The 27,213-nt window shown below is 41.2% G+C and overlaps 1 protein-coding gene across 6 annotated transcripts in view; it reads right to left on the minus strand.

The window, feature by feature from the left end:
• Window positions 1–3,055: 3,055 nt before the first annotated feature.
• The window catches only part of Nuf2 (NUF2 component of NDC80 kinetochore complex), a 29,823-nt gene continuing 5,665 nt past the window's right edge, over window positions 3,056–27,213 (minus strand). For 5 of the 6 annotated variants that reach the window (XM_075988527.1, XM_075988528.1, XM_075988525.1 and 2 more), the window contains 12 exons: window positions 26,167–26,241; window positions 25,135–25,211; window positions 24,589–24,650; window positions 21,510–21,607; window positions 19,671–19,744; window positions 17,464–17,560; window positions 16,340–16,402; window positions 15,491–15,628; window positions 11,929–12,069; window positions 10,886–11,061; window positions 9,843–9,978; window positions 3,056–3,552 (listed from right to left, as the gene is read on the minus strand). In XM_075988527.1, the coding sequence (XP_075844642.1) occupies window positions 3,409–3,552; window positions 9,843–9,978; window positions 10,886–11,061; window positions 11,929–12,069; window positions 15,491–15,628; window positions 16,340–16,402; window positions 17,464–17,560; window positions 19,671–19,744; window positions 21,510–21,607; window positions 24,589–24,650; window positions 25,135–25,211; window positions 26,167–26,241 (1,281 nt within the window). In that variant the 3' untranslated portion in view covers window positions 3,056–3,408. Of the gene's footprint in view, window positions 3,553–6,773; window positions 6,847–9,842; window positions 9,979–10,885; window positions 11,062–11,928; window positions 12,070–15,490; window positions 15,629–16,339; window positions 16,403–17,463; window positions 17,561–19,670; window positions 19,745–21,509; window positions 21,608–24,588; window positions 24,651–25,134; window positions 25,212–26,166; window positions 26,242–27,213 lie in introns of all 6 variants that reach the window. The other variant, XM_075988530.1, reaches the window with a different exon arrangement.

The raw sequence follows: 27,213 nt of genomic DNA on the forward strand, positions 1-27,213 counted from the left end.
TACCACGCTGGTCCATATTCAGTCCCTAAGTGACTTGCTCGCTCATGGTAGAGTCTCAAGTTCTTCTTTCAGGAGAATTCAGTTTTTACAGTCCCATAGAATCTGAGTTAGAAATCTTAAGCTGGTTATAATGGCCTAGGAAATTTTAGAGATAAAATAGGGTCAGAACGAACACCTTCAAAGACTTTAGGTATTATTTAGACCCTGTTTCCGCTAGGCAGATTCTGAGTTCTCTCTGCCACTTTCAGTTTGTGAGCTGTCACTTTAAAACTTGCAGCTTTTGCCTTTCCAACCTAAAAACCCACAGCTATTTTTGCCTTGGTTATGCAAGCCGTGTTGTGCCCCCTGGTGGCAATCTGGGTTGGAAGATGAGAAGTATATTTCAATCAGAGGAGTGCCGACTTAATTGAAAAAGGTGGCAGGCCTGAATTTGAAATGGAATTTCATATCAAACTTTTCTGCTCTTACTAAAAATAGGAAACATCCCGTTAAAACTAAAATCCAATGTATTAACTTCAGCCTGCGAGGTGCATATTTCAACTCCCCTGGCTTTGTCACAAAATGGATTAGCTTCTTGAAATATGTCAGTTCAATGTGAAATTAGACATTTGCTCTCCGTCCAGCTAAGGAGCTGAGCACAGAGGAGTGCAGCCTTTCCTTTGCCATCAGGGCAGCACGCGCCACAGACACGTGACATCACCTGCTTCGTCAGGGTATGCAACTCCCGGGCTACACACCGGTTTTCAAGATGGCTCGAGGAAAATCTCTAAATTTTAGAATTTATTCTTCAATCAGTAAAGCCAAATGGATTTGAGTAGATTGTGATGAGGGCCTTTGATTAAATTATAACTGTTTGGGGGCAAAAAGGGATGATTAAAGACAGTCACTAGAAAATGTATTTGGTAGGAAAAAACCGTCAGAGTGCTTCAGTGGCTGTATCATTTGGTCACTCATACACAAACGGTTTCTTCCTTAAGTAAACACTCAAGTGATGAGCAAGTATATCACACACACACACACACACACACGGTTTCTTCTTTAAGTAAACACTCAAGTAATGAGCAAGTACATCACACACACAGACACACACACACACTTGTGGTTTCTTCCTTAAGTAAACACTCAAGTAATGAGCAAGTACATCACACACACACACACACACACACACACGGTTTCTTCCTTAAGTAAACACTCAAGTAATGAGCAAGTACATCACACACACACACACACACACACACACACACACACACACGGTTTCTTCCTTAAGTAAACACTCAAGTAATGAGCAAGTACATCACACACACACACACACACACACACACACACACACACACACGGTTTCTTCCTTAAGTAAACACTCAAGTAATGAGCAAGTACATCACACACACACACACACACACACACACACACACACACACACGGTTTCTTCCTTAAGTAAACACACCTGTAATGAGCAAGTACATAAATGGTATAAGCCAAATTTTAAATGCTGAACAGAAGCCACAAGCCTCCAGAAAAGGCTTGTAAAAAATGTGTCTAAGACACTAAATAAAACAACACAAATTTTAGAAAAAATTGAAAGCCACAAAACCCAAAGTGGGCCAGTGAGACAGCTTAGCAGAGGGGCTGGCCACCAAGCCTGATGACCAGAGCTTGCTTCCTTGGTCTCACACGGTGGGAGGAAAGATCAACTCCAGCAAGTTGTCCTTCACATGTGCACTGTGGTACATACATGACCACCCTCCACATACAGGGGAATGGACTAGAGCCCTTACTGCTTTTACAGAGTTTAGTTCCCAGCACCCACACTGGCAGTTCCAGTTCCCGAGTATCAGAAACCTCTGACCTCAAATGCACATATTGACGTCATTAAAAATAATAAAAATAAATTATCTAATTCTTAAAAAGTATTATGCCTGAGTTTGGACTAAGGCTGGAAGATGAATGCTTTCCAACAGAACCAAGTCAAGCTGTAATAAACCGTGGGAAGAAGTATGCAGCCCATGGAAGTGTAGTGAACTCAGTGAACTGGAGGGGGTCCAGCATTGCCCGAGGACAGCTTAACAGTTCTGCTTATGACACAGTTTGATCCCAAAGCCTTAGTAGTAATTTTGGAATGTGTGTTTAAGAAAAATTACATCAACCAAAAGAATCCCTTCATTTTGCTTTTGAATATCAATTATTAGACATGTTGCCTAATGGATACTATAGAATTTCTCAAAACTGTATTAGATTAAGTATTTCTACCTTTGTTTTATGTCCTATTATTTTTAGTACATATTTTCTAAGGCAGTATCTTGCTGCACAGCCTAGTTCGGGCCTGTATTTGTGATTTTCCTATCTTGGCTCCCTAAGTGAGGGGATGCTAGGTGTGTGCCACCATGCCGAGATGATATGTGGTTTTAAAACAGCAAGCACCTTACCCAGCTTGGTAAGGACAAAGCACTGGAACGAAGGCAGCAACTGAACGCTGAAAGTATGAACTACTCTGAGCTAGCAGTTCGCACTTGTGAGTGCCTGCTAGCAAGGGTCACTGTTTTTCTTTCAGAACTTCACGGTGTTCCTTGGTTCCTGAGAGTTCTCTATGGCACTGTGCCAGGACAGCTGGAGGAGCCAAGACATCACACTGCATGCGGTCACAGTACGGCTAAGCATCCTTGTGTCACTGAACAAGGTCCTCAGGATAATAAATTGATAAAGAAGGAAAACAACAAATTATTTTGGTCCAGTTTGAATTTTCTATCCACAACTGTCTTATTTCTACCATATAAAGAAATAAAGCCCTATAATCAAACTTACTCTTTCACATTAGAAAGTGTGCTATATCAAGAACTATTCCAATTTTGGTGCCAGAGAGCACAGTACAAATTTTTGCTCAGTTGTATAAATCTTCAGACATCTCCACAATTCTTTACCTACATAGTAGAAAGAAAATATCTAGCTAGAGCTGGATGAGTGAGAATCAAAGGAGCATGAACTCTAGATGTGCAGGGCACAATCAGGCTCGATGCTGTGGCAATTCAATGTCAACAAAGTAACAACAGGCACTGCAGACTTCAGTATCTACTCCTCTTTATTCCAGCTAGTACAAACAGAGACAGATTAAAAGGAGGGCACAAAAGCTGTACAAGTTACTTTAATTGTAATAAAAGCCTATAATACATGGTATGTTGGAGCCTGGAGAAGCAGGTCCCTGTAGCTGGCAAGGTCCCAAGTTCTCCCCAGCACAAGAAAAAGACACAAGAAGCACAGCATCGCACTAAAACCACCAGTGACAAACGGGAAGCAGCGGTACCCATGGTAGTTAGCTGACACAGCCGGTACTTCTACGTAATAACTACGTAATAACTTCACAATAACAACATAGACAGAGACGAAAAGGCAGCCAGCCACTTATGGGAGGACTGCCTAAGCTGACGAGGGCGGCACTCTGAACATCCTCTTCTTCAGCTCTGCCGTCTTCTCTTCTATTCTAGAGCAATACTCCTTTGTTGTCGCCTCAATGCCCTCGTGGTACTTCTCCAGAGCACTTTTCAAGTTTACAAAGATTTCCTGAGGACAAATGTGATAGCCAGGCCAAACGTTGAATTGCAAAAACATTTCAATGGTCATTCATATTAATTCTAAGATTACAACTATGATAGACTATGAACCATCAAGAAAAGTTTCCGAAAGCTTTATTTCTTAAATCTTATAAGAAAGACCAGGTGAATTAGCCACTAACTGGAGTAAACGCTAAACAATCAGCACATTGATGGCTACAGATCAGCTCATATCCCTAGTTCCACTGGGCTAGGTGTTCCTTCCCGTGGACAAGAACACTGAGTACACCATGAAGAATGCTATCACCTTCAAGAAACCATCAAAACCAAGTGTGGCTAAAATAAATAAACACAATCTGCAAATCCACAGGCAAGCACTTCAACACACCAAAGCAATGCTTTCTTCCTGACAATAAACATGCTCCCAAGGAAGAGCTAGTCACACATATAGAGCTACCATAAACAGAACAAGAAGCCTAAATCCAGCAGCACACCCACCTGAAGGAAAAACACAGGTAGGTACTAATGTGGGTGGGTTATAGCCTTCTCAAATGCTATGTCGTTTAGAATAGCCAGTGAAAGTCTATACACAAGTGGAAATTTATACCAGTGCACAATAGCTCACATATAAAAAGTCTTATCGTGAAGTCAAATACTTCTAAAGTCAAAGCATAGGGCTGAGAATGCAAAGAAAAATCTAAGGCTAGCCCAGTGCTGTTCAACATAGAAGCAATAGCCAAATAGCCACTATTCAAATATACAAGAACTTAGACTAAACTCAAAATTCCATTAGTCCTTCAAGTACATTAGACATATATCAAATGCTCAAGGTCACGGTGCCTACCTACCCAGTAGCTACAGGGCAGAGCATGACTCTAGCAATGCTTTATGTGACAGTGTTGGCCTGATTATCTCATTTTTGAAATTTGAGGAATTTAAAAATTATAAAATATTCATAGACTTTTATACCCAGCATCATCATTGATCCCACAAGAATTTTTGTCCATCGATCAAAAATATATTATTGGATTGTTTTCTCCAAGTACCCTGTGAACAAGATAATGTGGACGAAATCACTCTCCACCTCACAACAACACACAGACTACACTAAGTACTGAGCACTGGAAACAAGGCTCATGCAAGTGCATGGCCACACATCTGACCTACAGCGCAATGAACACACAGTGCACATATGCCATGTGGGAAGCACAGGACTAGGCTGCCTATTAAAAGTCCACAGCGAGTGAGAAGCCAGAAACCAGACACATAGATGGCTCAGAGGAAGTTACATGGAAGATAAAACTTATTTTTTTTTTTGGTTTTTCGAGACAGGGTTTCTCTGTGGCTTTGGATCCTGTCCTGGAACTAGCTCTGTAGACCAGGCTGATCTCGAACTCACAGAGATCCGCCTGCCTCTGCCTCCCGAGTGCTGGGATTAAAGGCGTGTGCCACCATCGCCCGGCAAAACTTAATATTTTTAATGAACTCACACAAACAGATTTTTGTTGACCTTGCTTCTGTCCCCTCCCCATCTCCTAGACAACTCCCCTCACCCCTCTTGAAAGCCAGCACTGTTGGTGTCTCCCCTCCACTCTCATATCTCATGTGTTCTATTACCCTACCTAACAACCTTCTCCCTTAAAGCCTTTTGCCTTCTCATGGACCCTTTTCTGATTCTTGGTATCTACACTCAACTGCTCCATATGAACATACATATATAAAACTTAGAACATGTGGTTTTTATTTCTCTGGGACTGGGTCATCTCACTTAATATAGCATTTTCCACTAACATATATCTTCTTACAAATTTCATTTTATTTATGGATGAATAAGAATCCATAGTGTACCTGTACCACATTTTCAATATCCATTATTTTGTAGGTTGATCCTTGGTGACTTAAACAGAGCAGTCATAAACATTGGACAAGCAAGTATCAACCACAGTAATAGGCTGTTTGAACAAGAGTGTCCACCTGGGACAGAGAGTAGTTCTATTTTTTAGCAGAGACACCTTCACCCTGGTTTCATAGTAATTACACCATGTTACAGGCGCAAGAACAGCGAATAGAGAACCTTCCGACCAGTAAAACAGCAAAGTGCTTTTCATGCAAGCCTGGTGACCCAATCTTGATCTCCAAAACACATTACAGTGCATGAGGGACCCAACTCCACCAAGCTGTCCTCTGATCTATCTCCAAGCATAAGCTGTGACATGTGCACACACATATAATAATAAAATAAGTAATTTAAAAAAGAGGTTCTTTCTCCTGCACTCTTCCAAGTATTTGGTGTCAATTATTTTCTTAAACATGGTCATTTTGACTGGGATAAGATGGAATCTCAAGGGCTGGAGAGATGGCTCAGAGGTTAAGAGCACTGACTGCTCTTCCAAAGGTCCTGAGTTCAATTCCCAGCAACCACATGGTGGCTCACAGCTATCTATAATGAGATCTGGTGCCCTCTTCTGGCATGCAAGCATACATAGAAGGAATGTTGTATATATAATAAATAAAATAATTTATAAAAAAAAATGGTGAATGATGTTGAACATTTTTGAAAATATTTATTAGCTATTTGTTTCAGTTTTTTGGCCTATGGGTGTTTGTTTTCTTGTTTAGTATTTTCAATTCCTCATACGCTCTATGTCTTCTGTACGGTATACAGGTAACAGAGGTTTATCTCCTTCTGTAGGCTGTGTTTCATTTGGTGGACAATTCCCTCTGCTCTATGGAAGACTTCTGACTTCACAAGGTGGGATTTGTGGACAGTCTTATTCCTGAGCAAGAAGAATCCTAAGCAAAAAGGCCTAAGCCTGTATCATGAGGAATTTTTCCTAGTCCTTCCTTCAGCAGTTTCAGGGTTTCCTGTCTTTTATTATGGTCTTTAGAGTTTGTTTTTGGCGCAGGGTGAGAGGAAGGATCTAGTTTCCATCTTCTACATGCGAATATCCCATTTCCCATGTACCATTTGTAACTGTAGCTGACTTTTCTTTAATAACAATCTGTGGCACCTTCGTAAAGAACCAGCTGGCTCTTGCTACATGGCTTTGTATGTCTTTGCTACATGGCTTTGCTATATGTCTTTGCTACATGGCTTTGTATGTCTTTGCTACATGGCTTTGCTATATGTCTTTGACAGTTCCACACTGGTTTTATTCCTGACACTGTAGTATAACATGAAGTCAGGCATCATTTCTATTGGACCTTAAATGATGGGAATGATCTGCTTACCTAAAGTCTTAGAGGAAGGGATCAGAACTTCGCTGTCCTCAACTTGACTCCTGAGCCAAGTGGGACCCAACACCTAGTAGGTACATACGCTATTTGTTAAAACATTGACTAGAAATTTTAAGCAGTCAATTCATTATAAATGAATCCATAAACTATAGGAAAATAGGGAGGCCTTGATTTAACGAGAAAGTACACTATTAAAAAGTTACTTTACAAAGATAAAATTGGCACTACTTAGTATTCAGTACAGATTTAAAATAGCAAAATTAGAGTCAAGGAAGGAAGTTAGCATTTTGTGACAATTTGCAAGACATAAAATTATGTTATGAATGTGTGAATAAAATGAATAGTATCACTGAGGAAAAGAAATCATGAAATTAACTTTGTGAGTCTGAAGGCCAGGGTTATCACTACAGAATTTCAACATGAGTTAATCCCTTGTAATATAAAATGATGATGAGAAATATAAGAAATTATAGCATCTTAGAAATATATCAAATATTCTAAAAGAAATTTATGAAGACGCTGAACAGAAGAGATTAGTGGGGGGAGAAGAGGACAGATGGGAAAGATTTTGAACTCTACGTCATTTTTGCTGTGACTGGCTGGAACAGGAAAAAGATGTTTGAGCTGCTCAAATGGAAGAGGGACAAAACGCTAGAAGCAGGTGAATTACTAATGTGAGGGGACATTTAAAGCAGGGGCAGTGACAACTGGGGTCCAGCAGCCCCGATTGAAGACCACTTTGACAATCTGTGCACGCTTCTTCGTGAAGGGTGGATAAAAGAACTAGAGAATTCTTTGAGCAAATGAACTTGAGTTCACCCACGTATTCACAGTCATTCTTGGGCTGCTGAGGAGCAAATGGACGTCAGCGGACTGGGTAAAGAAAGGACAACAAAGCAAGCTGAATGGCCGTGTCTGGGGCTCTGATAAGGCTGCACGCTCTGGAGGAGCGGTACAATGCAGCCAGAGTCTCTTCCATCCTGGAAAAGAGGCATGCTGCTTGAATCTGCCGCCAACACCACACAGTGAGACACAATTGGTATGGACGAGATTTAAACAGAGAATCTAGGTTGAGAGAAAGACAAGTAAGCCTACAAAATCTAACAATAAGCTCTTGAATTGAGAGCAACCATTTCATCGCTGTATGCTATGGTGAAAGGACCAACCCGGCAGAGCTGCACCTGAAGAAGGAGTCTCTGACCATAGTCTGAAGTCAGAAGGCAAGACACGGCTGCTGACAACCCATCCCCCAAGGCTTTGTAAACAGAAGTTTCTGGGGCCACAGCACTGCTTGGGAAGACTGCGGTAAGAAGGAGGTTCTACACTTTGAATAACGACAGGGAAGAAATACTAACAGTAAACAGGATACGATCAGTCTGAAAGTGAGCGCGTGAGGAGTGGCTGGACAGCGGCTACACCCAAAGGAGAGAGGACGAAGGAAACAGGGCTCCCACCTTATGAGCTAGTCAACAGAACACAGTATAGATTATTCCAAAGGAAGGTCTGAGTGTGCCAGAGTACAGACACTGAATATTTTAAATTCAGAATGGGAAATAACATTTTAACAACTACAGCTGTACTAGAACAGCTTGTGTGGTTATGAGCTCCATCCACAGAAAACAACCACAATCACACAGAGCCCGTCAGTGGCTCTCAAGAGCCATCCTATGCTAGAGATAAACAGACAATTCAATTAAGAGATGGGACCTGTTGTTGAGATTCTAATTCAATGTATTTGGGAGGGGACTTGGTCATTTCAAAATCCCTCACTGAATTCTAACACAGCTAGTTTTAAGACACAGTACTCAGTGCCCTTTCAACTATATAAATATTTATGGAAAGCAGACTATACCCAAGGCTATTCTAGGAATGGTTTCACATGCCATGCTAAGGTTTAAAGAACAGTTGCCATTTTTTTAATTGCCATGAGCCAAATACTTTCTTTAAATGATTAATTCATTTATTTTAATGGCTGCCTTTTTCATTGCTTTTCTTTTTGCTATCCATCTGTAGTTGGTAGGGGGAAAGACTAAAGGTGAACATTTTGAGTTTTTTAATTGGTAAAAGAAAATAGACTAGAATAATGCCACCAGAGACTAAGTGAACATTGCCCATTTTTGAAGGTGCCATTCTTAGAAGCCAATAATTTCGTATTTAAAGCTTATCGAGAGAATACCATGTAATATAATTTGAAATAAAGGTATAGTAACCTTGAGAACATTGTAGCAGAATCATTGATGGTGGGGTGAATTTGTAAAATGAATGAAATTCCATGACAGGCAAATGTATTCACTAGATTCTGTGTAGTCATCTGCTGTTCCTTTGTAATTTGTAGTCCTAAAAATTAATTTTTTTTTAAATAAAGTCCATCCTTACATTTAGAAAAAAAAAAAAAGAACAACTGGTATTGCCAGGGAACATCTAATATTACTGGTGAGACACACGTGCACAGACCCAACAGGAATATAAGGTAGGTTGGGCATCTTTTGTGACTAACAAAGTTCAAATTGGAGCCAGGTATTACTTTTAAGCTGCTAATAACCAGCTGATTATCTACACCTTGAGCATGTGACAGCAGTCTCTGGTTTCCTTAAGAATGTCGGGTGAAGTTTCTCCTCAAGTCTCTTTTGCATTAGAATCTTTGCAGACTGTACGGACAGTGGGTGACAGCGGCAGCGAGAGTTCAGCTATCACAAACCAGGTGCTTCAGAAGCGGGAAGATGGAGAAGAATGAAGAAGGAGGCCTAAGATTATGAATGAAGAGCTGTGCTACTTGGGGTAGCTTTTGGTAAAATGTTTCTAGAGACAATTTAAAAGTCATGGGGAAAGTCCATCTACTTAGGACTTGAGAACTGTGTTTATATTCTGTGATGTGCTGAAAGGCAGGTAAGAGAAAGGGCACAGGAGATGCGCATCTGCAGAACTGGTATCCAGAGTGCTGCTATAAACAGAGGAAAGCAAAAGACCCGCGGGGTCAAGTTCCGCTCCAGAGAACTCAAACCCTGTCATGAGTGACATCCTTTACGTTTTAACCCCCGGACTCTCTGTCCTAGGAACACGCACCTGAGACTTCAGTTTCTCCCTTTTCGTACTATCTTTCAGCTGCTGAACCCCAGATTTAATCTTCTGGATTTCCAGAGTAATGGTGGTTACTTGCTCACAGACAGCACCTCTTTTATCTTGAACTTTATTGCAGTCTCTAAAGGGGAACAGAAACACCAATATAACTTCTCTCGAGCATTTAAAAAAAAAAAACAAAAACGAAGATGCTAATAATGAACCCAGAGCATCGTGTGTCAGTACTTGCTCAACAAGCCTAGAACCCTTCCAGATATAAAAGCAAGCAGACAAAACCCAAACCCCCTACACAGTGTGGTGCACTATAGTTACACAATGGTGTACGGAACTCCTTCATTCAAGAGCTTTCTTTCTGTTTCCTTATTTTGTAGAGCTAGAGATTAAAGTCAGAGCCTGGCACCTTCCCAGCAAGTGCTCCACCGCAGCCCCACAACCTACTCTGTAAGATGAAGGTTTGGCTGCAGTGCCTCGGTGTGCACATCCATGCACTGTTAGCGCAAACGTGGGTTAGTAGAACTTTCTGCGCATTTGGCAGAGAATACACAATCCCCAGGTTCTGTCTTTTCCTTTCATCTGCATGAAATACTCAGTCCCAATGCCACTTAAGGACCAGAGGAATGACACTGCAAACATCCCTGTGGCATGTACGCTAAATGCACTCCTGGGACTCACAAGAAGGCTCTAGTGGTGAAATACCTCAACATACAAGCAGAAGAAATTAACAAAGTATTAATTTTTACCTGAATAATATTAAGATTTCCTTTCCTAAAGTAACTCTAGGTTACTATGTCTCAAACGCACTAAAATGAACACTAGTACCACAACTCCTTCAAAGATCAACACAAAGGAATTGGAACTGTGTGCCTCAAAAAGCCACAAACAAGCTGAAAAACACCAACCAAACAAACAAGCGAAAGAACCCGGACAGAATTATAACATCGTAGTCACTGGAAGCAGAATTCTTTACTTTGAAAGCCTCTCGGCTTTCCTTGTGCGTCCTAAGCCCCTGCCCTGCATCAGGCCCGTACTCGATCACCGTCTGCTTGTACTGCTTCATGTCCTCCTGCTTCTTGTTGATTCGGAAGCGCGTGGTGGCCAGCTTCTCCTTCTTTACAATCAGCAGCCTTTTGAGGGAATTTTCTTCAGTCTTCAGCTTCTTTAGTTCTGATGAATCACTTTCAATCTGGTCCTCCAAGTTTAGGTTCTGTTTTATGAAGCATATTTAAAGTTAACACAAGCAAACAGGACTTACAAAGAAAACAAAAGGGTTTCTGAGGGTGAGCTAGAATAACACAGTTTTGAACTGGAGTAAGTCTTCAGGCTTTGAAAGCTCAGCAGAAAACCACAACTGTACAAGGGGAAGGAGCCCAGGGAGTAGAGAAGTGTTGCCTCTGCTGGTCTGCCAGAACTGATGAGGGACAGACACACAACAGCCAGACACTACAGCTGAGTACTGGCACAGGAACCAAGATGGTAGAAGAAAGAAGGGCAGAGGCAGACCTCAGAACCAAAAGCAGATCTGTCCTGTGGCCCCAGATGGCGGATCAGACAATGTGCTAGGTAAAGTAAACCTCCTAGCTCCCGCACTTCTGTCAAAAACAACCAACTTTTACTGCAATGTTAGTGGTCCAGGGAGTGGCCTGGACTAAGATGTGAAAATGACCTCAAGCATCGGAGAAACTGAAATGGCAGAGCTGCCTCTCAGTATCCAGGATGGAGATGCTGCTGTAAGCTGGACAGCTCAACTGACACAAGTGCAGTGATGGGAACTAAGGTGGACTCTGTGCCACTGACGATAAGTGATTACATCTGTTAGGACAAGCTAAAACATTCATTACTCTATTCCAAACACATACCAACCCGTGCTATCCTAATTTATTATTCATCTCGTCTGAAGGTTAAGATGAGTCCTGACATCCTGATGTTTATGGGAAGACGGCTTACTCCTCAGCACGACCATACTACAGAACAAGCTAGTTTGTCTTTAGGAAGACAGTAACAAAAGGTGAAAGTGCATCCAAAGCTGTTTGCCCATCACATAATAACGACAGAAACGCCACCCAATACAAACCTCCTTTAAGGTACTGCTTAGCTTTTCCCTATTATCTGCAAGGTCCTGTATTTTCTTTTGATATAACTGCACCTCCAGCTGACAGGAAGGCAAGCATTCCACAGAATCTCTATAGACTTCAGTCTTCTCCATCACTTCTTGCTTTGGGATGGGGAAAAAAAAAGACAAGATTGATATTCTCTTTTATGAAACTGCAAGTTCAATTTGTTTGCTCTTCAATGATTTCTACATTCAGCTCTGAAAGCTCAAGAACGCACAACAATCAAGTTCCCAGCTCAGTAGCAAGGCACTACTACGAAGGTGTCAAACAATAACGCCTCTTTTTAAAACATTCTAATTATTTATTTATTTTATGCGTATGACTGTTTTGCCTGAATGCTTGTCTGTGCACCGTGGGCATGCCTGGTGCCTAGGAGACCAAACAAAGGCATTGGATCCTTTGGGACTGCAGTTACAGACGGTTGTGAGCTACCATACAATTGTCAGGAATCGAGTAGTCAGGGCTCTTAACCACTGAGCTATCTCTCCACATCCCCAAAGATGCTTTTAAAACTCCGAATACCCATAACAAAGAAAACTGGCACTACTTTAATACTTGACCACTCACTACTAATTTTCCAAAGATTCTTTGTGTGTGTGGGAAAGAGCTCGCTCTGGTTGGGTACAGCTTAGCCCGCAAGTGCTTGCCCGTGCCTACAAAGCCCTGTGGTTGTCTGTAAACACCACGAAAACAATCCAAAGGTGTGCTCTGATAATTCTTGAACTACTTCTCATACTTCAGGGAAGTCACATTATCTATTATATCTTTCTATTTTTTTTTTCTATTGAGCTGTCAGCACCACGTTCGGCTCCAGAGTCAAGGTAGAAATGTTTACAGGTGACACCGTGAGCTCATTCTTGCTGCTAGTGCAGCAGGCCAGCAGGCTCCAGAGTGATGCTTTCTCCTGGTGTGAAGAGCTCCAGGAGCTTCTCTAAGCCCTCTTGCATTTTAGTAATTAATATACAGTATACAGCCTCATTTTTTTTTTTCTGAGACAGGGTTTCTCTGTGTAGCCCTGGCTGCCCTAGAACTCTCTTTGTAGGCCAGGCCGGCCTTGAACTCAGAGATTCAGTTCCTCTTGAATGCAGATTAAAGGTGTATGCCACCAAACCCAGCTAATACATAGCGTAGCCTTCTTTTTTTCCTATCTCCTACTATTTTGCCTTTTAAAAATAAACCTGCATCTATTCTTTTGCCCTGTTGTTCTTGGTGGGTCTAGAGCAGTCTGATTTTATGCTGTTTGGAGGCTCCTGAGGCCAGTGAGTGCAAGCACAGGAGAGAAAGAAGGTGGTCAAGACTTGGCAGTCTAGGCCGGGCGGTGGTGGCGCACGCCTTTAATCCCAGCACTCGGGAGGCAGAGGCAGGCGGATCTCTGTGAGTTCGAGACCAGCCTGGTCTACAAGAGCTAGTTCCAGGACAGGCTCCAAAACCACAGAGAAACCCTGTCTCGAAAAACCAAAAAAAAAAAAAAAAAAAAAAAAAAGACTTGGCAGTCTCCTGTGACCATGGTCTAGTGGCTTGCAGGAAGTGTCACGATACTTTCCTGTGGAATCTCATTGTGCCCCTTGCTACCATCTGTTTTGGCATGGTAGTATTTGTTTATATAACTATTATTAGCATCTGATGATTCTTTAAAAAGATAATCTCATTTAAAATACAAAAGGAATGTATTTACTCAAACCCATACCACTGCAGACATCTTTCCTTATCCCCATCAAGCAACTCTCTGCCTTACCTTTTTAACCAGTTAAATTTCTCCTCAGAAAAGAACCTAATTATATTGCTCACCTTTCATTTCTATTTATTTTATGATTTTCTAAACACTTTGTGTATAATGGATCTAATATTCCTTCAAGTCTTAGTTTGCTTCCAGTTGCTGTAATAAAGACCACAATCAAAAGCAACCTGGGGTTGTCTAGTGACACAGCTTAGTGGGTAAGAGCGCTAGTTTTTCCAGCGGAACTGCATTCAATTCCCAACTGCCACATGGTGACTCACAACTGTCTGCAATGTCAATCCCAGGAGGTCTGATGCCCTCTTTTGGCTTCCAAAGGCACCAGGCCCACAGTCCACAGACATACATGCAGGCAAAACATCCATACACACAAGATACAAACAAACAAACAAATTTTAAAGGCAACCTAGGGAGGAAAGAGTTAATTTTAGCCTACATCTTACAGTCAGCCATGAAGGAAAGTCAGGGCAGGAACTCAAGGCAAGAACCTAGAGGCAGGAACTGAAGGAGAGGCCATGAACCATTGTTTACTCACTTATTCAGCCTGCTTTCTTATAAAACCCAGGAACTATCTACCTGGGGCTGGCACCGCCCACAGTGAATTTGGACCCTCCCATATCCATCACTCGTGAAGAAAATGTCCTACAAGCTAATCTGACAGAGACAATTCCTCAGTTGAGATTCTTTCTTCCCAAATATGTCCAGGTTTGTGTCCAGTTGATAAAACCTAAACAAAACTCTTCACAGGCAGAGAAACTGTTTCAGTAGGTCTTGTCTCTCTGTAGGCTTTAGGTTTTCATGTCAATCCAAAAACATTTAGCCTATAATCTAAGCCGTCAGGAGGCTGAGGCAGGAGAATCTGGAGTTCTAAGGTTAGTCTCGGCTAAAAAGTCAGACTGCGGAGGTAGGGTGTGTGTGTTCATTTGGTCAAAGATTACATACATGTTCTAAATCTGTTAAGTTTTAAATTCCTAATCCACATAAAGACTGATTTTCATAAATAGCCAGCTGTTTTCTCCTAGAGGAACAGATAACCCTTCTCAGTGGAGAGTGGGGTCAGGCCCAGGGCTTGAGTAAGCACCCTCACCATGTAGATAAACTCCACGATCCATCAGCTTTACATACAGCAGCCGTTCTCCAGAAACTGTCAAATCTACTCCTGGGCTCCATTTCTGTTCTGAAGAGTTTTTTCCTCTATTATTAGTGACAATTTTCAATATTGGGAATTACTTGGATATGATAACTTTAAAATCTTGATTCAAAACAGAAGTCAAGTTGTCTGCCCACCTCTAGCTTTGTCCCTTCTCACTTTACTCCTCCTCTCACAGGAGCCCTGAGTGATCAGACGCTAAAACAAATCCCCATGCCCTCTCCTACCAGACTCCCACAGATACAAACTGAGCTCCCTCGTTTCCTTATATCAAGTATCCGCTATTTTAATACTACTTTGAAAACTGACTTAACTTTTTATAGCAGTTTTATATTTGAAGCAGAAATGATCAGGAGAAACAAAGATTTCTCACGCCCCTGTGCTCACCAACACACTCTATGATTTCATAGATCACACTGTAATTTTTAGTTACTAATTATTTGCAAAATTGTTTACTACCTTTCTTCTCTAAAATGGAGTGATTCGTTCTCATAGGAACACAACAGCGTAGAGCCATAGCTGCTGCAGTTGAGTCAGCAGTTACCTTGGAGCTATAGCCTTTCCTCTCCTCTCCTCTCCACTCCACTCTGTACAGACACGAGGTAATTCAGAAAGTAACTGGACACAGGGCACTCACCCGGGCGTTCCGGAGCTTCTGGACAGTGCCTTTCATCTTCTCTTTACAGATCTCTACTTTCTTGGGGGAGTCCGCAATTTTACTCTTCAAGCTCTCTTGGGCTTCTTTCAAAGAAACCATTGACAACTTTAGTTCATTCTGTGGAGAGACATTTTTACCAATCAGGCCAGACAACAAAACTGGTTACTACTGTTTGAATAATCCAACAGCGTTGCTCATGCCTGCTGTAACTGGGTAAAACTGAATTCTGACCACCCTGGCCTGCTTAATGGCTCTGACTACAGATCAACTTTTTTGTGTGACACTAAACACCCTCAGGGGCATCTCTGAGATCAGCCTCCTGTTCCTAAGAATATCCATGGATCCTTGAAAATCTCTCATCCTCTACATCCCTTCCACAAGCAGCACAACACACAATGGTAAAATCATAATTTTTAATTACATATTTATTATATGTATAATATTATGTGTATTTAATCATAATGTATTTGATGTGTTTTCATATTAACTGCGTGACCTGGCTGGAGTTTGAAAAAGTTACTTTTGTTTTTCTGGTACTCAAAGTAATAGCATCTAAAGGGTGTGTGTGTGTGTGTGTGTGTGTGTGTGTGTGTGTGTGAAGTGCATTCCTATATGGTTAACTTTGGGTAATTTTTATTCTCTTCATACATTTCCATGTGTTGTTATTTTTTTTTTTTATAATAGTTTCTGGATTTAAATTGAAAAAAGTTGCCAGGTGGTGGGACACCCTTGAAGGGAAAAGGTGACAGAGGACTACTGACAGCCACACAGCTCAAACACTGCAGGATACTCAAACTTCAAACACGAGGTAACAGAGGGGATGCTTACCAAACGCTTGGTTTTCTCTGAAATATCTGATTTCTTTTGGGCATGCCCCTCCTGCAGCCCTGTCTAAGAGAAAAAACAATTGCGTTATTATGATTCGAAACCCCAAAATTAAACCACTAGCTACTTCCTCATCCAATAAAGGTAAGAAGAAGCGGAAGAGAGAAGATCAGATGGTATCCAACTTTTTTTATCCTCAGGCCTGATGGGGAGTCTCGCAGAAGCATAAATGGATTAAGAAAGCCTTGGACTGGTGAGGCCCGCTCGTTGCTTGTACCTATGAGGGTGATTCTGGAGACAACTAACTCATGAGGACTCTGACCTAACGGATGAGCCAACCCACTGATGGATCAAACCTGAACAGGCTGTCAGGAGGCTGTAGAGCTACCTGCCTGAGAAAACAGGCCCGGGAGGATGCGCACTGCCTTGGCATCTGGGAGCACTCCTTCCGGCTTCCTGTTCCCATTCAATAAGCTACTCCGCCGTACTTCCCCATCATGATGAACTGAACCCTCTGAGACTGTGAGCCCAAATCAACCTTCCCCTTGTCTAATGCTAATACTTTAGCCATAAAAAATAAAGAACTGCGTAATCTGTCCTAGCACCACCGAAACACTTCAAAAATTAATATGCAAATTGAAAGGGAAAGTTCCTTTTCAAACAGTAACTCATTAGGTGTGTGTGAGATCTGCTGAGCAGCACAAAAACTCAGGCAACTTAGAGTCAGCTGAGACCTGAAAATTATCATTTTTTTCTCATTGATTTGCACCTTTTGGGTTTTTTTTTTCTTAGCATGACAAACCCCCTAAACCCCAGCTTAACGGAAATACAGGGAAAGTACCACAAGCTGACCTGAAGCTGAGAACTAAGTATTTTGAGCTAGTGTAGGCTAGATGTAGAACACTACCGTATTTCCCACAAATACACAAACTGACCCAACACCCCTTGAGCATTTGCTGCAGTGCTCAGGGTACCACAGCCACAGCAGAACCAAACACAAGAGAATACTCAAGAATTCTATGCATCCAGAATGCACATAGCCTGGCAACACAAACAGGCTCAGCAACACGTTGATGGTGTCTTCAGTAAATGAAAGACAGCTGTGTGACACCCCCACAGCCACATACCGCTTTCTGCCTAAACTCCTGGTTCAGCAGGTACTGCAGCTCCTGAATGTCATCCATATACTGCTTGAACTCTTCTTGCTCTTCAACTGGAACTGAACTAAACACAAAAAAACAGATCAAAAAAGTGTGTGCATTCTTAAATTTGAAAGGTACAAATAAAACTTATGCCTTTGATAAGTAAGGGTCTAATTCCTTGTTTCTGAATTATATACCTTCAAGATAACCATTTAATTGATGACTTTTATCTTCTACTGGAAGAAAAATAATCAGACAACAGCCTTCAATTTTATGCCATCTCATTGGCACCACATGCACACACCCATCCACCATCCCTCCCACTAGGATGTCCACAGTATTCCTCTGTTGTCAACGCTAGTTTCCCTAACTGGGCCTTAGCTCTCAGCACCACACACTTCCCAGTGTGGGACCAGCCACTCTCCTCTGCTACCATCCTTTCCACCAGCACCTACGAATCTGTACTTTTCTATGTTGACACAAGCTATAAAGTCATCAGAGGAAGGAGCCTCAGCTGAGGAAATGCCTCCATGACACCCAGTTGTAAGGCATTTTCTCATTTAGTGATCAGTGGGGGAGGACCCATCCAATGGTGTGTGGTGCCATCCCTGGGCTGCTGGTCCTGAATTCTGTAAGAAGGTGGGGCTGAGCAATGAGAAGCAGGTCATTAAGCAGCACTCCCTCCATGGCCTCTGCATTAGCTCCTGCCTCCGGGATCCTGCCCTGTTAAGAGTTCCTGTCCTGAATTCCTTCAGTGATGAACAGCAATGCTGAAGTTTAAGCCAAATAAACCCTTTCCTCCCCAACCTGCTCTTTGGTCATGGTGTTTCCTTGCAGCAATAGAAACCCTAACTACGACAATATCCAAAGGTCGTTTTACTTTAGACTATCTAAGGTATTATGGTGTGGGAAGTCCTTCTGTTTATGTGTTGCTTTTATTGGTTAATGAATAAAGAAGCTGCTTTGGCCTGTGATGGGGCAGAACAGAGCTAGGCAGAAATTATACCTGTTTTGTTGTATATAATTTTACTTTGTTAAAGTTAAAACCTTCCTTTTTATTTAAACAAAAAAAGGGGGGGGAGTGGTGTGGGAAGTCCTTCTGTCTATGTGTTGCTTTTATTGATTAATGAATAAAGCTCTTTTGGCCAGTGGCTTAGCAAAATAGGGCAAGGTGGGAGTTCCAAGCAGACAGAGGAGAAAGAAGACGGAGTCAGTGAGAAGCCAAGTAGCCCCACCAGGGACAGGACTTTACCTGGTAAGCCACAGCCAAGTGGCAATATACAGCTTAATAGAAATAGATTAATTTAAAATATAAGACTCAGCTAAAATTACGCTTAAGCTATTGGCCAAACAATATTACAAACAATATAGTTTCTGTGTGGTTATTTCGGCTCTGAGCAGCCGAGAACAAACAAGCAGGCTCCCCCAACAGTTTTAGCCATTTATTTTGATTCTGTCTTTGCCTGTGTTTCTATAAAGTTAACATTTATCCTCTCAGTCTGTAAGAACTGTTCACCTACTAGGAACACAATATGAGCCCTGCCACCAGCTTAGCAATGCTTTGCATCGTACGCTGCAGACACTCTCTTCCAGCTCTCTTTGTCCTGAGATTTAGTTTGGGATTTATTTCTATCATGCTAAATTGTAATATGTGCTCTCACTCCCAGTCTCTAAGTTTACTGCTGCCTATACCAGAGACTTTAAACAGACAACCTCAAAGACATTGATAGACTAGAATCAAGCCAACCACATCTGACTGTTCATAGTCAGTGCAGGCAGCCCTCAATCTATGACGGCTCCACAGAACAGCTTATCTACAATAGCGAAAAACAGCACACACTCAGTAGGCTGTACTTCCGATCTTGATCCTTTTGCACAGCAAGCAGTAGAGGTGATGCTGGGACCCCCGCTGGAGCTCCTGGTTGGAGAGTGAACAACCCTCCACACAGAGCAAAGCTTTGCTGCACTATTGTACGCAGTGGGGCAGGTAGACAATGCACTAATGAGAAAGAACCAGTGACAACTCAGAGCCAGGGAAGGAAAACACAGATTTGTTTTTAGAAAGGGGGACTGAAACAACCTCCCATTTATTCAGGCAGACTGGCTGTGGATGGTGGCACTGAAATCAACTACTCACTGCTTGGTTCGCACCCAGAAGCTGGATTCATCTTATTTGTAAAGCTCCCACTTACTTGAGTTTCTCCATCTTCATCATGGCTTCCTGGTTCACACTGTTCAGCTGCTGCATTTTGTCCATAGAGGATTTCTATGAATGCAATTTAATCTTGCATTAGCATGTTTTAACATGTAAGAATGCATTAAAAAAAAACTAGAAACAGACTGCAAAATATTTACACACTATCCAAAAAAAAACCCAAAAAAACAAAAAAGAGAAAAAAAAAAGAGTTAGAGCCAGGCCCCATTTGATCTGCACCCATAAGATAAGAATTTCAGTGTGAATTCCCAGAACCTAAAGGTTGAACATGCCTGTAACCCCAGGACCAGTGGGCAAACACATACATAGGTGTATCCAGAGAGCCCTTTAGTCAGTTAGATTAGCCCAAATCACAAAGTTCTAGTCCACAGAGAGACCTTGTGTCAAAACAATAAGGTAGAGAGGAAAGCTAGGTGGTGGCGCACGCCTTTAATCCCAGCACTCAGGAGGCAGAAGCAAGCAGATCTTTGTGTGTTTAATTAGCCTGGTCTACAGAGTAAGTTTCAGGACAGGCTCCAAAGCTACAAAGAGAAACCCTGTCTCAAAAGACCCAAATAAATGAATAAATACATAAACAAATAAATAAATAAGCTAGAGAGGCTAGCAGTATGATTGAGAAAGACACCTGATGAGCTCACTGGCCTCACCCTCTTGGGCATGTACCCACACACTCAGGAGCAAGACCACACACATACACCTGTCACCCAACACACAAGATAACAATAAGTTTAGGCATTTATGACAAACAAGTTAGGAACAGTTTTTTCTCTCCTTTTAAAAATGCTGGGCAGTAAAACCCAGGGTCATGTGCATGTTAGGTACAACGTCTGAGCATATTATTCCCAAGAATTTCTTTACCTGACACAGCTGTTGCTAGATACATCTTACTACGGCTAGACACTGTGTTAAATGCTGGTAATTTTTAAGAATCTTTTTGATCCTGAACATGGTTCTATTTCTTGAAGCCATCAGTCATGAATGGAAAGCTATGACACCAATTAACTAAAGCATTGAATGTAATGGGAACAGAGACCATGACACCTGTCCCAACACAGGCAGTGGGAGGAAGGACAGTCCCTCGGGTTTCTTAGAAACGAAATGCCTGTGTTGTGTGTCTTTAAAAGATGAGAGTAAATAGGCAAACAAAAGTGTGAGTGTGTATATACTTAGGTGTGAGTGTATATGCAACCGTGTGTGTGTATGCTTGGAGAGTCTTCAGGTTCAGGAGTGTAAGCTTAGCCTACTTGAACTAAGAGTCTATCCAGTTCCAAGTAGCTGAATCTCAGATCTGGTTCATGTTACCTGGTACTTTCTAAGAGATCAGCACTTTCACATAAAGAGTAATGAGAATGAGTCCCCCAATATTCGTCCATAAGCTCCAAAGAGTATACCAGTTTTACAATGAAAAAAAAAATCCATCTGTTAAAGTGATGGTGTTGAACTGCATCTGTGAGACCAGGCAGAAGAATAACAACAGTCCAACCTGACCTTGCTTAAAAAGCAAGCAAATTTCAAATATCTCAGTTATTTGGAGAAGACTATGCACCTTTACAAACTTTGAAAAAAAAAAACAACTATTTCTTAATGTCTCAACTACAACATTAAAAAAATTCTATCTTCTGTATTATCAAGAATATATCATTTCAAAATATCATCCCCAAACTAAAGTCTACTTTGTATAAATATAAAACAAAATCCAATTTTAAGAATTATCTTATAATTGACCTGTGACAAAATTTCAAGGCAGACTCATAATTTGTACGTTGAGATTGCTGACCTGGTGTGTATGCATCTAGAAAATATACTTAAATCTTACATTTTTCAAAAGAAATTCTGAATACGTCTCCCGGCATGCTTCTCTGAAGTGGATAAAGTTGATAATGCCACTTAAAAACCGAACTGTCCGTTTTGCTTCTAAAGAAGAAAATAACACTGTAAACCATTGAAACAACAGAATGCAAAGATATATCAGTTTTACTATATGACTTGGCTCACAGCATAGAAAAAATGTATGCTTTAACGACGTGCAGAATTATCTGTTCTAACTTAGACTGGAATTATCTTTGTCTTTAGAAAGGAGGAGAGAAAAGGAGGAAAGCAAGCTAGTTTGAGCTATATAGGAGAGCAGAGACCATGACGGATCCTAATAATAAAACAGAAAGTGAATGAATGAATGAATGAATGAATGAATGAATGAATGAATGAAGCAAAACCTTTAGACAGCAGAGCACATGCAATATAGGGCAGAAACCACCTTCAAAGCGGCAAGAGGGGAGCCCTGTGAATGCACTTGCTCTTAACAGAGAATGCCAACAGCAGGCATGGGTCTTATGGAGGCAAGACATAAGATTTTAGAGTGGGAGGGGCCAGAGCAGCTAGAATTGCTGAGACTAAGAACTCGGAGACAGAGGCTGTGGAGAGTGTGAGAATTCTGGCAGTCTCAGAGAAGCTGGTTCTAATCAGCATGCAGACATGAAGAAATTACAAAGGCTGAGAGAAGAAACAGAAATATCTGAAGCAGTAAACAAAAGCATCAGTATTACATGGCACAAAATTTGTAATCTAAGAAAAATAAAAAGCAAAACCAGAATATGATTTATAAAAGAAAAATATCAAAATACCTTGAAACAGCACCAATGGCAAATACAATAAAGCAGGCCATGAAAATGTCTCATTTGTTCAAAAACAAAGTCTTATGAAGATAAAGACAATTCCTAAAAATATCCAACTCCAATTCAAAGAGATGAAACCAGAAGATATCTGAAATAAAAATTGTACTGGGAGCTGGAGAGATGGCTCAGTAGTAAAGAGCACTGGCTGCTCTTCCAGAGGTCCTGAGTTCAATTCCCAGCAACCTCATGGTGGCTCACAAGCATCTGTAATGAGATCTGGAGCCCTCTTCTGGCCTGTAGGCTACATGAAGGCAGACGTTGTATACAGAATGATTAGAAAAAGAAGTTAGAGCCAGAGAAATTCATGGTATGCAGGCCAGCAGGAGCAGTCACCCCACCTATGAGCAGAGGCAGGATTGACAGCATCCAAAGGCTGTGATGAAATCCCACAAAAAGGAGAAACAAAAACTACTTTTTGCCTAACAGGAGAGTAAGGTCTAAATCTCATGAAAACCATAAATAGTGAATAACTCTAAGTTGAAAAACAAAAATTCAAAAATTCCCCAGAACCCCAAAATATATTTAAGTAGCTGGGAAGTAGTAATAAAATTTAAAAGCAAGGACAAGAAAATAAAGCAGACACATTAGATGGAATAAAGATAAGAATAAGAGTAGGTTTTCTTTTCTTTTTTTTTTTTTTTTTTTTGGATTTTTCGAGACAGGGTTTCTCCGTAGCTTTTTGGTTTCTTCCTGGAACTAGCTCTTGTAGATCAGGCTGGCCTCGAACTCACAGAGATCCACCTGCCTCTGCCTCCCGAGTGCTGGGATTAAAGGCGTGCGCCACCATCGCCCGGCTAAGAGTAGGTTTTCTTATCAGGAACAAAGGAAGCCATTATATAATGTAGCAATAAATCTTTTCCTTTTCTGTATCTTCAAGTGATTTTATTATTGGTCTTTATTGGTCCTCCTTATGGATACTGTTTTCAACAGCGCCAGCATGCCTTTAAAGCACTGGGAAAGTTATCAACTTAGAACTCGGTAATTAAGAAAATTAGCTTTCAGAACTAAGGGGAAACAGGCCTGTCAGGACACACCAGGAACCAACACTCATGTTACTGAGGCCAGAGGCTTTTAACTTCTAGGCCAGCCTGGGCTATATAGTAAGATACTGTTTATAAAAAACAACAAACAAGGAGCCGGACAGATGAGTCAGAGGCCAAGAGCACTTGCTGCTCTCGCAGAGGACCTGAGTTTGGCTCCCAGCACCCATATGGCACTCACAACCACATGTAACCCAAGCTCCCGGGATCCAACAACAGGATCCAAGGGGACAAGGCATGTACATGGTATGTATCATACATGAAGGTAAAACACACTCACAAAAATAAATAAATCTTTCAAAAGCTATTTTTTAAAAATTCAGTAGCCAAAATAAGGCAAGAATTGGAGAACATGGAAATATATAAATATTATAAGGAAGAAACAAAAAGATTAAGGGTAAATTTAAGTCTGATCATATCAATAATATTAAACACAAATGAGCTAAGCACTCCAATTAAAGGGCAGTGAAGATGAAAAGAATAAATTCACAAAAGATTTCACTATCTCTATAATTCATTCAACACAGCAACTGAAAGAAAATCTGAAGGAATGTTGCTAACTGGTGCAAACTGTGGAGTGCCCTGCCCAGCGAGGAAACGCAAATGCAGGCTGTGTAACAGCACTGCAGCCCTGTGGATGAGCTTGCAGGTCCTAAGACTCGAAAGTAATGCATCACAAGAGTTCACTGGACAGTGGCAGAGTCTGACACCGTGTCCTCTGTGGTATGCCATGTGCTGCAGTGAGCAGGAACAGTAGGGATAACAGAGTAGATTATCCCAGAGAGGAGAAGGGCATCAGAAAACACAAAGGAAGACAGAAGGGGAGCTGCCAGAAAGTCAACAGCACGGGGCTCCAGCTGTCCACCTCACACATCCAAAACTAAGGACCCCAGCTACAAGCATGCCAACAGATGAATGAGGGAAGAAACTGCCTGTGTGAACCGTGCCTGATTTTATCCTACGGCAGAGTGATACCAACACAGAAATAAAGTTATCTTCCAAAATTTTAGGAACATTTAAAAAATAAGAAATTTTAAGAAAAAAATCAATTTAAAAAACAGCTTTATAAAGATATAAAGGACAAAAAAGAAATAACTTTCTAAAAATTTTTTCTTATAATTTTCTTTTACATTTATTGGCAGAAAGGGAAAATGGCGAATTAAATGACTAGAAATGTACTCACTTGGACACAGAATATCAGTGATCTCAAAGTCGTTCACTCGGCAGATGGGCATAAAGGAGTCCCTTGGGGATGCAGAACAGTGAAGAGCAGGCCATTAGATGCTAACCCATGAACGCAAAGATCTTAGATCCAAACATATTTCTAGAGCCATTGCTCAGTGTTCCAGGGCCAAGTCAGGTCAGCAGTCTACGGCAGTGCACAGTCCTGCAACATGAAATCTACTTCTACATTGCATTAGTATTGGTTTTTATACATGTTACAACATTCATTTAATATAAAGGTAGTTACAGAATAATAATCAGCATATATTCTTGGTGATTCTAAGACTCTTCAAAAATGCAAAGCTACCAAACAATTCCAGACTTAGAGGACCTTAGAATGTCACCTGAGAGCATCCTGAAAAGTGCCAGAGGGGAAAACTGAATACATGTGAGAACTCTGAACACATAAGAGATAAAGTAGAGGGAGCTGTTCTTTTACAAAGACCAGACCATTAGAAGAGTTTAATGTAATGTAGATTAAAAAAAAAAATCACCCTTTACTCACAGATGAACTAATAAATTGATGATTGGTAAAAAGTTCTCCATTAAAACTGGATACATGACTTCTATGTTCACCGGGATCTGCATGAAATAAGTCACAAAATCTGTATCAATTAGATGAAATGAGAAGAATCTTCAACTATAAGAAACCTTAAACACAGGAAATGGTCTAACGATATTGGTTCATTACCACCCAATCTGAAAACAACACACCTCGCAGTGCACAGCCAGAGTTGACAGGAATAGATGATGCTCAGCCCCCAGGGGGCATTTAATGAAGAACCTTAAGTCCACGGAAATGACATCAGGCCTTATGCTAGGCACTTAACTTTGTTGTTCTCTTTTAACTGCTATAACCCTACTTTAGAGGGATACCTCATTTCGTAAAGAAACTAAACCTTTGCAAAGCTTCATAGTAAACAGAGGGCAAAATCTTTGCTCTTTAAAAACTCCAGTTATAGGCAAAGAGTGGTAGCATGTGTCTATTATACAAGTACACGGGAAGATGACAAGTTCGAGGACAGTCTGGGTTGTCAAAACAGTAATATATATATATATCCTGATGAGACCCCACAGACACGACATTGTCACAGATCTTCAGATAATACCCTGATAATTTCATCACAAAACATGGTCAAGAAAAGCAGTCCTTCTGACTAAAACTATGTGGTTCATTTCATTTCAATTGCTTTAATCTTACTACCACCTAGTTTAATCTTAGAGTCCTTCCTACAAAAACAATTTTTTCCCTAAAGGCTTGGCAGTTGTTTATTAAAGTCTCTGAAGCCCAACACCTGTAAACAAACTGTACAGAACCAGCAATTTCCAAGTGTCATTTGGTCTTTCATTATAGTTTCCATCTTACTAAGGAGTCTCATGTAAGCTATTATGATGCCTAAAATTCCTTTGTAAGTGAGATCATTTTTCTGATTTGTTGGAAATGAAGTCAACCACTTCTCAACCTTTTGAGCAGAATGCACTGGGAGCAGACCTGCTTACAAACAGGAACCACACACTGTCTCAGCTCTTAGCTCACCACGTAGAAGGCCTCCAACCGCACTGCATACACTATTTGCAAGGCTCTCATGTAGATCGTGTACAAGACTTCAGGCTACAACAGAAAAACAACTGTCAATGTCTCAGGCAGGAGCTGCGCCATTGCCATCCTCACCATCAAATGCTGCGGTCCAAGAAAAGGAAAGAAAATCACCCACATTCCCTCAAAATACCTCACAATTCCTCTAAATTCTAAGACACCTTATGCTACATAATAATTTGTTCTTGTTAGCCGGGCGGTGGTGGTGCACGCCTTTAATCCCAGCACTTGGGAGGCAGAGGCAGGAGGATCTCTGTGAATTCGAGACCAGCCTGGTCTACAAGAGCTAGTTCCAGGACAGGCTCCAAAACCAGAGAAACCCTGTCTCGAAAAACAACAACAACAAAAAATTTGTTCTTGTGTAGTGAATAAACAAGGAAATTGGTTACTTATGACTGAGAGTAATTTTATCCAAATCCAACCCAATCAATTCACCCAGCCCAGACAGGAAAGACAGGTGGGTCTTCCAGGACTCTGCCAGGGATGTGGAAATGCTGGAAACCTCAAGATTTTATTTTCGGCCGGGCGGTGGTGGCACACGCCTTTAATCCCAGCACTTGGGAGGCAGAGGCAGGAGGATCTCTGTGAGTTCGAGACCAGCCTGGTCTACAAGAGCTAGTTCCAGGACAGGCTCCAAAGCCACAGAGAAACCCTGTCTCGAAAAACAAAAAAAAAAAAAAAAAAAAAAAAAAAAAAAAGATTTTATTTTCACTTTTTGAAGAAAGATCATTCAGACTAGCCCACTGTTACAGCCAGAAGGTCACCTCAGATTTCAGTTTAGCTGCAATGCTTGGAATAATGGAGAAATAGCAAGATTTAGAAACCTTTTCTTCTATGTTAGTAGATTCCCAAATGCAGGCATGAGAATCTGTTTGCTCTTCTGTATTCAGGTTTATTAGGGGAACAGAAAGCCTGAAACATGGTGAGAACGTGGCAGTGCTCACCTAAAGCTACATGACTCACCTCAAAGACCAATCATTTGCTCTG

Source organism: Microtus pennsylvanicus, chromosome 10 (assembly GCF_037038515.1).
Source record: "Microtus pennsylvanicus isolate mMicPen1 chromosome 10, mMicPen1.hap1, whole genome shotgun sequence".
Lineage (NCBI taxonomy): Eukaryota > Metazoa > Chordata > Mammalia > Rodentia > Cricetidae > Microtus > Microtus pennsylvanicus.